The sequence below is a fragment of the Perissodus microlepis genome, chromosome 7 (genome assembly GCF_051167445.1).
Source record: "Perissodus microlepis isolate ML-2025 ecotype Zambia chromosome 7, ASM5116744v1, whole genome shotgun sequence".
Classification (NCBI taxonomy): domain Eukaryota; kingdom Metazoa; phylum Chordata; class Actinopteri; order Cichliformes; family Cichlidae; genus Perissodus; species Perissodus microlepis.
Genome location: NC_140467.1, coordinates 44327201 through 44338384, shown reverse-complemented (window position 1 = coordinate 44338384; position 11184 = coordinate 44327201). Strand labels below are relative to the sequence as shown.

Here is an 11184-nt window from a genome sequence, read left to right as displayed (position 1 = left end):
TCTCAATGTTCACAATCATTGTCCCAAATTGTTTTCTAAAGCCACACTTTTTGAGCGTTTGCAAGGTTTGAAAACAACTGTCTATTTTAATTGTTTTATATTTGGCAGTTTAAAGATTTATTATAAAACTAAAAAATTAATAAAAAGGATCTTTTTTTAAAGGTGTTAAACAAGGTGTGGGTCATTATGGCCACAGTGGCCGAGGAGTGAATTCTTTCCCACCCTGCCGTCATGTTATTAAGGTCACATGGATCGAGGGGTGAGTGGGGGTTGAATCGCCTGAGAAGTCTGAGTTGTAGGTGGCTGACAGCTGGTGTCAAAAGCCACCACCTCTGTTCAACGATGGTCGTTCACAATGGACGTAGATGACCTCTTTCACTCCTCTCCAGATAGTTTGATCTTCTCAGTCCATAATGTTCACATCGGAAATTTCCCACATCTTTTTTTACAGTTCAGTCACGTTTTTAATAGTGACTGAACCCTCAGGACCACCAAGTGGACAGCCCCACTCTGGGTTAAATACTTCCATCAGTAGTATCGCCTCTTGGAAGAGCCTTCAGTTCAAGCACTCAAGACTTGTCACATATCAAAAACTGAAGTTGCGGCTTGATAGGTGTGTGGAAAGAAATTAATGTAACACAAAAAACTGCCCAAAATTACAACTTCCTTTCAAAAGACGTCTGGTGTGTGCTTGACTAAGCCAGACTAAATGTCATCCAGTTTTTATGCTCACCTAATATAATTATGTGCTGAGGCTAGCTTCAAAAAGGCAAATGAATGCATTTTCCAAAATGTCAACAGTTCCTTCGGGAAACTTCATGCTTAATGCATGTGTTTTGTTTCTCTGGGAGTGTGTGCGGGAGCTCACGGACCACCTGAAAAGCACATCGCATTACATCTCAGCATGTTTGTGACCAACACAGATAGGCATTAAAAACAAAATAACATAAAAGAGAAAAATAATCCACAGACAAGAGACATCTTATGTCATCAGTTGGTTGGTTTATTTATCATTAGCAATGACACCACATGTACTCTACTGTTTTCACTTGCTATTACCGGAGATGCATTTTGAATTGTAAACAGTGATAATGATACTCCTTACAAGCAGTGTATGACCAGGGAAAAGAGCAGACTGTACCTGCTCTCGCTCACCTAATTTTTTATTTTTATTTTTTAAACAATACATGTCATCTTATAGTTTTGAGTCTCTCATATTTACATAGATACAGCCGGGTCCCACGTTCATCACCAGCAGGGACTTGTTTGGCTTTTTTGGGGGTTTTTTGTTTCATTTTTTTTAAATGTGCTATCACATATTTTTCTTAAAGAATTATATTTACAACCATATTGCCCCCTTCCCCCAGCTGCCTGCTGCCGGGGGGGAGGGGAGAGTTAACACACAGTTAGAATCACTTGCTTAAACTACTTATGCTTCTTGAAAGTTTACGCTGTAAGTCAACCTTATAGCTCTAAGTATTTTTTTTTCTCTTAACAAATAAAGTTAATACAGAGCTCAAACTGTTCCGTCTTCCCCATTAAAAAAAACGACCAAAGAAACAAACCAAATATCATATTAAAATAAAATAAAAAATAAAAAGAAACAATAAAATATTGCACTTAAAAGTTCAGGACAGCACTGGACCTGTTTGGTGGTTAAATTGAACAGTGAGAGCTTTCAGCTGAGTGCCTTGGAGGACGTGAAGAAGTCTGCAGAAGCATCCAGCAAGTTAATCTAAATAAATAGCAAACCTTTGTACACGTGAAGCTTTTTCTTTTCTCTGTGAAACGAGCAACCTCTCGTGTATTGCTCAGTATGAGCGGGGAGTGCATGTTGGAACCCTAAAGCATGTAAAAAAAACTGTGTATAAAAACAGAAACAGAAAAGCACATAAACTAAGCAGTAACCTGTCATAGCAATGTCCTGAGAATGGTTCCTTGATTAGTCCATAATGAGCTACAATGTTAAAGGAGATGTTTTTAATCTTCTTCCTCTTGGATTTTCCTTCCTTGTCGTAAACAGTCTATGGAGACGGGAAGCAAGTCGTCTTGTTTTTTTTTTGTGTGTTTGTAGATTTTAATGTCTTTTAATGTGAGACACATATTTGCGTTTTGTCACAGCTCCAGTCCATCTACTACTTATACGTCTGTGTTCTTTGCCCGTCTTTGTCTTTGTGCTGAACACTCACGTCGTCTTTCCACAGTCTTATGAACAAACTAAGGTGAAAGCCATTTATAGAAGCTTCGAGCGGAAGCAGGGTTTAAACGGATGCGTGTGAAACCTGAGCCACGCCGGTGGCTTTTCATTCAGACATCAGCTTGATTTTTCCTCCTCTGTCACAGAGTCTGATGAGAGAACGTGAAGGAAGAGGACGTCGCGTCGTACCGACAGCTTTGAAGTTGCTTCGCAGAGAGAGACGTGATGGAGCAAAGGAGGGAATTCTCAAAAGAAATAAAGGAAGGGGGTGGAAAAGTGATAAAACAGTACCGGACTGTCTTCGTGTCGCAGGGATTTCTTTTTTTTTATGATGCAACTCCTCCTTTACTCCAGTACAACTGGACAAAAACACAAACAAATTGATATTTTTTTGCTGACAATATGAATGAAAAAAGGAGAACAAAAATCAGTGATGAGACAAGCGTCCAGCTCCTGCTCCAGCCCTTGCTCATGGGCGTCTGCATCCATCCATCCACTCATCAGTCGAGCCATTCACCCATAATTATGTAAACTACATTCCTTTGCAGTGCCATATGTTTGCCGTGACCTCTCACACCACAACAGCAAATAATGAACAGACTGAAAGACGAAAATAAAAAATAAAGGCAGACAAAGAAGCGCACATCCCACCCACTCTACGTATAACTTTTCAAGTCTGGCCTCTTTTTTACTCTCATCATCTTTCTCTTCTCTTCATCTTCTTTTTTTTTCTAGTCTCTTATGACGAAGATGAAGTTGAAGTGGAGCTAGGCTTTTTTTGGTTGATTAAGTCCAAGTAGAGTTCAGAGCGGAGGAATCGGGGGTATGAGTCCTTCTCCATCAGCCCGTATATCCGCCTCTGAGCTAGGTCAAAGCAGGAGCGTGTCACATTCTGCAGGTTGTCCTTAGTGTGATCTCTAGTGTATGAATCCAGATTTACCTGCAGAGCCAAAATAAGTGAGAATAAGTCCAGGAATAAATGCATGTTTCCTTTACCATTTTCAAGCCCTTTTTTCCAGTCTGCGTTCATTCGCACTCACCTCTTTACAAGACTGGATAGCAATGTATTCTGCAAATATTTTCTTGGCTTTTGAGGCCATCTTGGACTGCGACTTGATCTTCTTGTATTCCTCGCATGCTAGCCAGAATTCCAGATTCTCCTCGCTGAACTCTGTGCGCAGGAAAGCTCTGAATGCTGCCAGACCATCTGAGGGGAAAGCAGAGGGGTGGGAGGGGAAGGAGGAGAATAAACAAGGAGAGAGTTGACTAAAGTGCCATGGCAACCTCAAAGCTAAAGCCCTCCTCAGAGTTTCAGTGTCTAAAAATAACTCGGTGACGGCCTTTTGAGTCATGTGGTTGGAATAAAGTGAATCGTGAAAAAAAAGAGAACCTGAATACAGCAGCGCACATTCAACTGTTCAACGGCCTTTTAAGTGACATCACCCCTGTGACTCTGTAATTCCTTAATATTTGGGGCATGATGGCAATGCTGCTCCTGTGCACAAGCTGCGAATGAACAAAGAAGTGACTGTTTCAGTGTAAAAGGGGGGGAAAAATAACTATGAGGCACTTTGGTCTGGTTTTTTTTTAAGTTTTGGTCCTGTTAATGATTTAAGGAAGAAGGCATCCAGGAGAGAGAATAGCAGGAAACCTTGTCCTCCCACAGCTCCTGTCTGCACCTTTCCGTTCCCATGAATGACCCACGCTGATAAGCAGAGCCAATGCACGCAGTCATCTCTTACCTCATTCTGGTAAGCAGGAATGAGGTAAGAAGTGGAGGAGAGGAAATTAAAAGAGAGCAAATAAAGAGGCCAGCAAAACCGAATGACTAGCAGATGTAGCGCTGGCGTCGTGTCAGCTTTTGGCTTTTGTAAAAGAATCGGGAGCAGATTGTGGGTGATGAATTGTGGAAAACCTCAGAATAGCAGCACAAGACCGGGATGCCTGTGTTGGTCTCACTTTGTCATTCTGTCTCAATTATGAATAGTGTCTTTTAGGATTATGGAAACTTGCTGAAAGCTGCACGTTTACATAAACAACGTGTGTGCATGTATATGTCAGTAAGTGCATAGTTTCAGTGCTCATCTACTTCCCTCACCACCTTAAGCATGCACTCTGAGTCTAAAACCATGCTGCACTAAACAGCAATGTAAAACACAAGAATGTAAAACACAAGAATGTAAAACACAAGAATGTAAAACACATGAGGCAAAAGTCGAGAGAAGAAAGGAAAAAAAATCCAGTCACTTACATTTGTGAGCCAGCAGCTTATCAAGCGAGTCCCCCCATTTGAGCGCTTCCTCTGGGGTGGGCCTGCAGATGAAAGCAGAGCGATTCTTTAACAAGCCCATTTCAGCCAGGTTTCTCATTGTGTGACCCATCCGCAGAACTTTGCTGGGCAGGTGAGAGGAAATGCAGATGCAGACACGTCCTCTATCTCTCTGTCTCTCACTGCTTCCTTCCACTCTGTGTCTAGTCTCTCACATTCGGTTCTACCTTATGAATGGTCACAACAGCGAGAGCCATGAGTCTGCTCCACTGTAGTGGTGGGGGGAGGCTTTTATAGTTGCATTCAATGCAACTTGGAAGGCAGTGGAGAGGGGGAGTGGCTTCAGCCAGCCAATGAGGATGCGCAGCCTGGTTTAAGACCTCCTACTCATATGGGTAACTGTCTGCCCCCTGCTGCCTCTCATCCTTTTTTTTTCCTTCTTTTTTTGTATCCTGCAATGAAGTATGCCTTTTTAACGGCCAATCTTAGCCCGCTGCAATCCACGTGTCAGGCCTTATTTGGGACAATATTTTAGTTTCATAGTATATTCTATTACCTCACCTGACTCGCCAACAAACTTTGTTGCATATTACACTTTTTCCTTGTTCTTACGTCTTCTAAGTAATGACACAAAGACAGATTAACTTCCTTTTTAAATCGAGCAGACCAGATAAGATGCACTGCCACAAAAACTATGATTATTATGGTTATATTAGCTATACCTTGAATACATTGGGGATGGATATTTACTCTGCCTACTTGATGCCAAATGTTCCACACAAATAAATATGAATCTACTCAACTGATGAATATAGTTCACAGAGAAGTTAAAGGGCTGCATCCAAGCATTATGCCTTCCTTCCTTCTGGCATGCCAGCCTTACTCACACACACTCTCCCATTCATTTAATTGATGCCAAACTGCAAGCACACTCCCATCTCTGCCCACATATCTGTCTTCCAAGAGCCAGGTCATCACCAGTTGTGGTGAGATCCAGAAAACCGTCTGACACACACCCACAAGCACACGCTGTCAGGAAGTGGCCACTTACTTGACTGACTTCATAGATTTGTCCAACTTCCCGGCTGGGTTGCTTCCTGGGGACTCATTCCTCCTCCGCAGGAAAGCCAGCCGATTCTTCATGTCTTTGGCCCTGAGTGAAAGAAAGGTAGAAGAGAGGAGGAAGTGATGTGAAGGAAGGAAGGGTAAGAAAATGAAATGAAGTGGATAGAGAAGGAAGACAAAAAAGGAGACATGGGAAGAAAGTTTGTTGAGTTTCCAAGTCCAAAATCCATAACTGAAACAATCCAACGCATGGAATCAGCAATTAAGCTCCACGGTGCTGTAAATCCAATCCATACAAAAGCAAACCAATCAAAAGCCAGAAAAACAAGGAGGTAAGCATTATGTACATTCTAGTCGTCAGCCGGATATGTTGGTGTGATGGCACAGAATTCTCCAGCAGCAGATGTCAATTTCCTTTTTTCGCCGCTTCTTGTCAGCGCCTCTCGTGTCAATCTAATTTCTCTAACAGCCTTTCCTGTAGATGTGTCCCTGGCAGGTTCCTCGGCAGGGACTAAACGAATGTGGCAGAGAAGGAGGAGAGAGACTCAGTCCTCACTCCTCTGTTTCATCACGCCATTCTCCATGTGCCTTGAGGGGTTTCTGAGAGAAAACTGACCTAGGCCAAAGGCGCACGGTGACATCCCCAAGTGCTCTGCTGCTTTCATCCAGAAGCAGCACCCAACACCCTCCTGACCGCCCACCTCACCTGTTTCACCTTTCTCCAACCATCTTACACACAGAGACGCCCTGCTGCGCATGCGCCACATCGAGTCTCAGATAAGGTAGCACACCAGTCCTCTGTACCCATGGGCCCCCCCAGCAGGATTCTGCGTATTCCCATAATCCCATGGTGCGTGTCCTGGCTTTTCCTGACCTGGAGCACGTGCTGCCTCATTGGGATGTGACCTCACTCAACACCCATTTCCTGAGTCCCTGCTTTTGATTTCCACTGTGGATTGACTGGCCTGCTAATAATGCAGCACAACGTTGTGTGCTGGGCTGGCTCTAATCACTGCATACTGTCCCCCTGCCAACTGACAACCCCCCCCAGGAGAGCATGCACACCCCAAATTAAGAAACAGGGCTTCCAGTTATAGACAGCTATCATTCAAACATGCACACACAGGAGGACGGAAGAGCCCGGCACTTGCGGATTAGCACAAATATAGCATGTGAATATTCATGGAGAGTAATAAAAGAACAGACATACAACCATTTCAAAGAACCCCTCTGCACCTGTGCCAGCTCGTGCCCACTTCACTGGAGCTTTCATGCCAGACAGGTGTTGGAAAACTCAAAGTCTCTACCAGTGTGTTTGCGTATATTTTTGCAATTTTTGCAATGCTTAAAAGTAGCGTCGCAGCTACAGAGAACAAAGTTCGCTGCTGATTTGAGTTTTTCCAAAGGCTGCAGGGCAGGTGAAGTAGAAACATGCCTGTACACATGTAACCACACAAGTGCACGAACGGTTGGCAAAATGCTAATCGCTCCTTTAAAATCAGGATCGTGTGACCACAAAAAAGGAGTATTTGCACTTTTCAGACTTATGGTTTCACATGGGGTGCTTGTGGGATAGTCCAGAAAGAAGGAAACTGTAAAGAGCTGTAACCTGAAAAAGAAAGTGCTGATGAGATCTTTTATCTATTTATGTTTTTCTTTCTTTCATTATCTTTCTGGAAGATGTTTTGAGATAGTAATATTCCTGTTTTAGATTTTTTTAAATTTTATTTTAGTTTGCAGCTGGGATGGTCTCTAGTCTCCCATGACCCAGGACTGGATAAGCTGAAGGAAATAAATGGATCACAAGCTGCTTCAAAGCACACAGTATTCTGATTTCATGCAAACAAGCAGCAGCAGAGAATTTCTTGTGGAAAAACTGGCTTCCTTGTTAGAAAAACTAATAGCATTAGTATACCCTATATTTTTTGAAAATATAAGCATCTGCCCTTCTTGTCTAAAATCAGACGGAAATTAAAATTCTGGCTGCTTTGTTACATTCCCTCCCATTAATTTAGAACTACACAATAAGTGCCCTGATGGAGAAATGCAGCCAGTCTTTGGTACAGTGAAATTAACAGGAACTAAAAGGGCCTGTGTTTATCACTCTTGTGCTCCTTTGTACTTCCTTTAATGCTAAAATGGTGAAAAATGCAAATGTTCTATGAAAAAAGCCCTGTAGCTGAGATATAGATCTAGAAAAATCCATGTGAGAGCCTTTTTTTCAGGCCAGGTAACCGGGGAAATGGAAATATCTTTAAGAGAAGATGACTCATCCATTGATTGCTATAGCACAAGCGCTCTGCGTGAAACAGACTCAAATCCAGATGTTTAACTGCTGTACGGGGCTCTTACACGGCATCCTCGTGAACCGCTCGAGTCTGAAGGATATTACTGCTGGGAAAGAAAAAGAAAAACCTTGTGCTGTTAAATAAACTCGTAACATCAAGGCTGGGTTTATTAGACGGCTCTATATTTAGTTTGTACCCGAGGCAATTTACGTTTAAGCTGGGCATGTGTTAACATAAAGGAAAGCTCTGTCTTGCAAGTGCATGTGAGTTTAAAAAAAAAGAAAGGAGCGTTTTATAAGAGCTGAAAAATTCACCCTTCCCATCACAAAGCTGCTTTATGTATTTCTGTCTGGTTTTATACAAGCTGAGCCCATGTGTCAATAATGTGACAATGATGTCACAACAGCTAAAGGAAATGTATGTTTCTCTTCTGCCACCAAGTGGATGCCACTGGATACTGCACACCCAAGCAGCTTACATCATCTTCTTAAATGATCTTTCCATCCATTTAAAACAAACAAACAAACAAACTCAAACACAATGCCAGCTGTGGAACAAGTGACACATGTTACCATTCTCTATTTAAATCAACACAGCCTGGAATACATTAACACTTTGTTTCTGTGTATGCCTTTCAGTAATTGCAGGAACTCTGCTGCTGCAGCCATGAAATAAATTGCCTGTGTGATTATTTGGTCAACGGAAGTAAACACCACTTCCACCAATTCAAAAAAGGCTTACATAGTCCTGTTTTTCACTATCTTACAGAGCTAGATTAAGTGATTTGTGTGGACGACTCTTCACAATCACATTAATGTAAATAATCACCCAAACAAAGGAAGAACATCCTGGTTAAAGCCCCTTTGAACCATTAGCACACATATAAAAATAATAAAAGAGCAACATAAAAACATGAAGCAGTTGTAATACTGACAAAGCCTGCTGCTTCTCACATAAAAAGGCAGAAGAAAGTGCAGTTACATAATTTTATGTATCATTTTGTTCAGTCCTGGAGATGGAAAGTCTTCTTGTACTTGACAAAAGTCACTTAACCATAATACTGTGCTGAACAGTTATCTATCTGGTGCTCTTTGTACCTCTGCTCTTTATGTGTTAATGGTACATACACAGTCGCAGTCGTCACAGCCTCTGACCTTGAGTACCTCTCTATTTAAAGTTCCTCTTTACTGCCTCTCTTGAGCTCTAAATCGGCCTCTAGTCCTTTTCCATATCTATGCTGCTGTTTTTGCTTTATTAAAGACAGTGACCACTGCAAAAAGTGAGGCGCAGGTATAATGTGTACGCACGCTATGCGCCTGCTTGCGTCTCTGCGAGAGAGAACACTTTTACGTGCTTGAGTGAAGGAGCAAGAGGTCTTTTGCGCTGCAATTATCTGCAGGTTTCCATGCTCTTTATTCCCTCTTTGCTTGGCTCACATTAGTCGTACTAATAGCACCCCCCTGGCTATTCCTGGTGTTCTTGAAAGTAGGCCGCACTCTCTGGGAAAGGCTCTTGTAGCACATGGGGAGACAGCTGTAGACAGACATATTGCAGAGCACAGTGTACCATATAAGCACAAGACAAATCCAATCCTCCACTTCATTGCAGTATACCGCTCACTACATTTATCATAATAACTGTGCTTAAACTTTTGTTAAGCCCATATTTGCGCAGTCTTGTGTACAGCAGATCTTGTTTACTCAAGGCCGTTTGCCTGTGAACTAGATGCTGGACATGACACACAAATAACGCTGTGCTGGCACATGTGCCTGTTTGTGTATTTGTGTGTGTGTCGCTATAATGGGTCATGGGTTGTGTCAAAATAACTGTGAGATTTATGTGGGGAAATTGCAAGCACTTGCATTGTAGATTCTTCACTCACGAAACAGTGGTGTCCAGAAACACAAGCCACATTCATCAAGATAATAATCATGGGAATTGTAACCAACAGGAAGTAGCCCTTGAATATTCCTGGAAGAACAATGAAAAAGGGAATTGTCCTAAATTTTGTCTATAAATATAACACCATCACGTCCACCATCTCCCTCAATCAAGGCTAAAAAAAGAGCTCTATTTCAGAGAAACTCACCTTCCTAGCCACAAAGACCACATGAGCAATCCTATTCCTGAAATCCAGGCTGCGTATATTAAGAAAAAGGGACAGCCTCAAGTTAGAAGTAAAAGCTGTTTCCTCCAAAATAGTCTCAGTCCTTCAGCCTCGCGGGGGATTCTTTTCCCTCATTGTGACTGTCAAATGAGATCCATGTAGAGGTCAGATAGCTTCCTACCAGCCTAAGAGCAATAATCCATGTGGGACTCAAACCAGCCCCTGCTCACACTTTTCTCAATCTCCCTGCTGATGTTTCTAATTCTCGTTAACAACATTCAAACCACAGTTAAATCCACACACGCCCAACACAATTGCTCTTACCTTTCCAGGTATTTCTCTGAGAAATCAACCATCGTGTGAAGCATGGGTGCCAGCATGAAGGCAGTATGTACTGCATGTGAGTGTGTGTCAAAAGTCCAGGGCTCTGTTTGGCAATCACATTCCTCTAACCCCTGAGAGGCTCTGGTGGAGCTTTATATAGCCCTAAGGGTCTGGAGAAGGCGGACCCTGGGCTCACTCAATCCACATGGACTGTTTAAAGGCAGATTCCCTCAATTGGGGTTTGAGAGGCTTGGACTACAATGGGAGAGGGTCTTCTGTCCAAGGTGACGAGCTGCATCAGAACAATTTGCTTAAAGACCTTTTTTCTCTTAGCATGGAGCTACAGTGGCCTCTGAGACTGTGTCGCTTGGACCTAAAAACCGTGATAGTAGAAAACAGTTGCACACTAGCTGTCCTGTGTACTGGCTAATATAGAATAAATGTGGACAAGAAAGAAGAATTTGTGTAATCCCACAATGCTGTATGGAGCGCTATAACAGTAGCAGGACTCATACAGCATAGCACTGACTGATCATGTAGAACTAACAAGTATTCAGCATTGCAGTAGAGCTATCACTGCATGAACCTATAAACTGTAAATAGAGTTTCAAGGGCAATGGAAAATTGAGGTTTCATCACTTTAATGTACAATGAAAGAGCCCCAGACATCTAAATGCCTTTTTTTGTGGTTTTTAGTGTGATTTATTAAGCTGAAATATATAGTTTAGTGTAATAATATATATCATCTGCATAACTTGGACTTTTCTTCAAAAATAGGAACTTTAAGTAGTTAATCTCAGCAGTAAATTTGCAAGCATTTCAGTGGACACTTGGCCAATTCTCACACCACAAAAAATGACTTAGTTCTTGTACCTTGGCACCAATTACAGGGATATTAATCATTTTGCAGGAAACCGCTTTATCTGTATTATAT

General features: G+C 42.1%; 1 protein-coding gene across 3 annotated transcripts in view; it reads right to left on the bottom strand.

Annotated features, from left to right (window-relative positions):
* Positions 1–982: 982 nt before the first annotated feature.
* Positions 983–11184, bottom strand: part of rgs3a (regulator of G protein signaling 3a) — a 120482-nt gene continuing 110280 nt past the window's right edge. For all 3 annotated transcript variants that reach the window (XM_084935324.1, XM_084935323.1, XM_084935322.1), the window contains 4 exons: positions 5518–5619; positions 4449–4510; positions 3238–3404; positions 983–3137 (listed from right to left, as the gene is read on the bottom strand). In XM_084935324.1, the coding sequence (XP_084791450.1) occupies positions 2937–3137; positions 3238–3404; positions 4449–4510; positions 5518–5619 (532 nt within the window). In that variant the 3' untranslated portion in view covers positions 983–2936. The remainder of the gene's footprint in view (positions 3138–3237; positions 3405–4448; positions 4511–5517; positions 5620–11184) is intronic.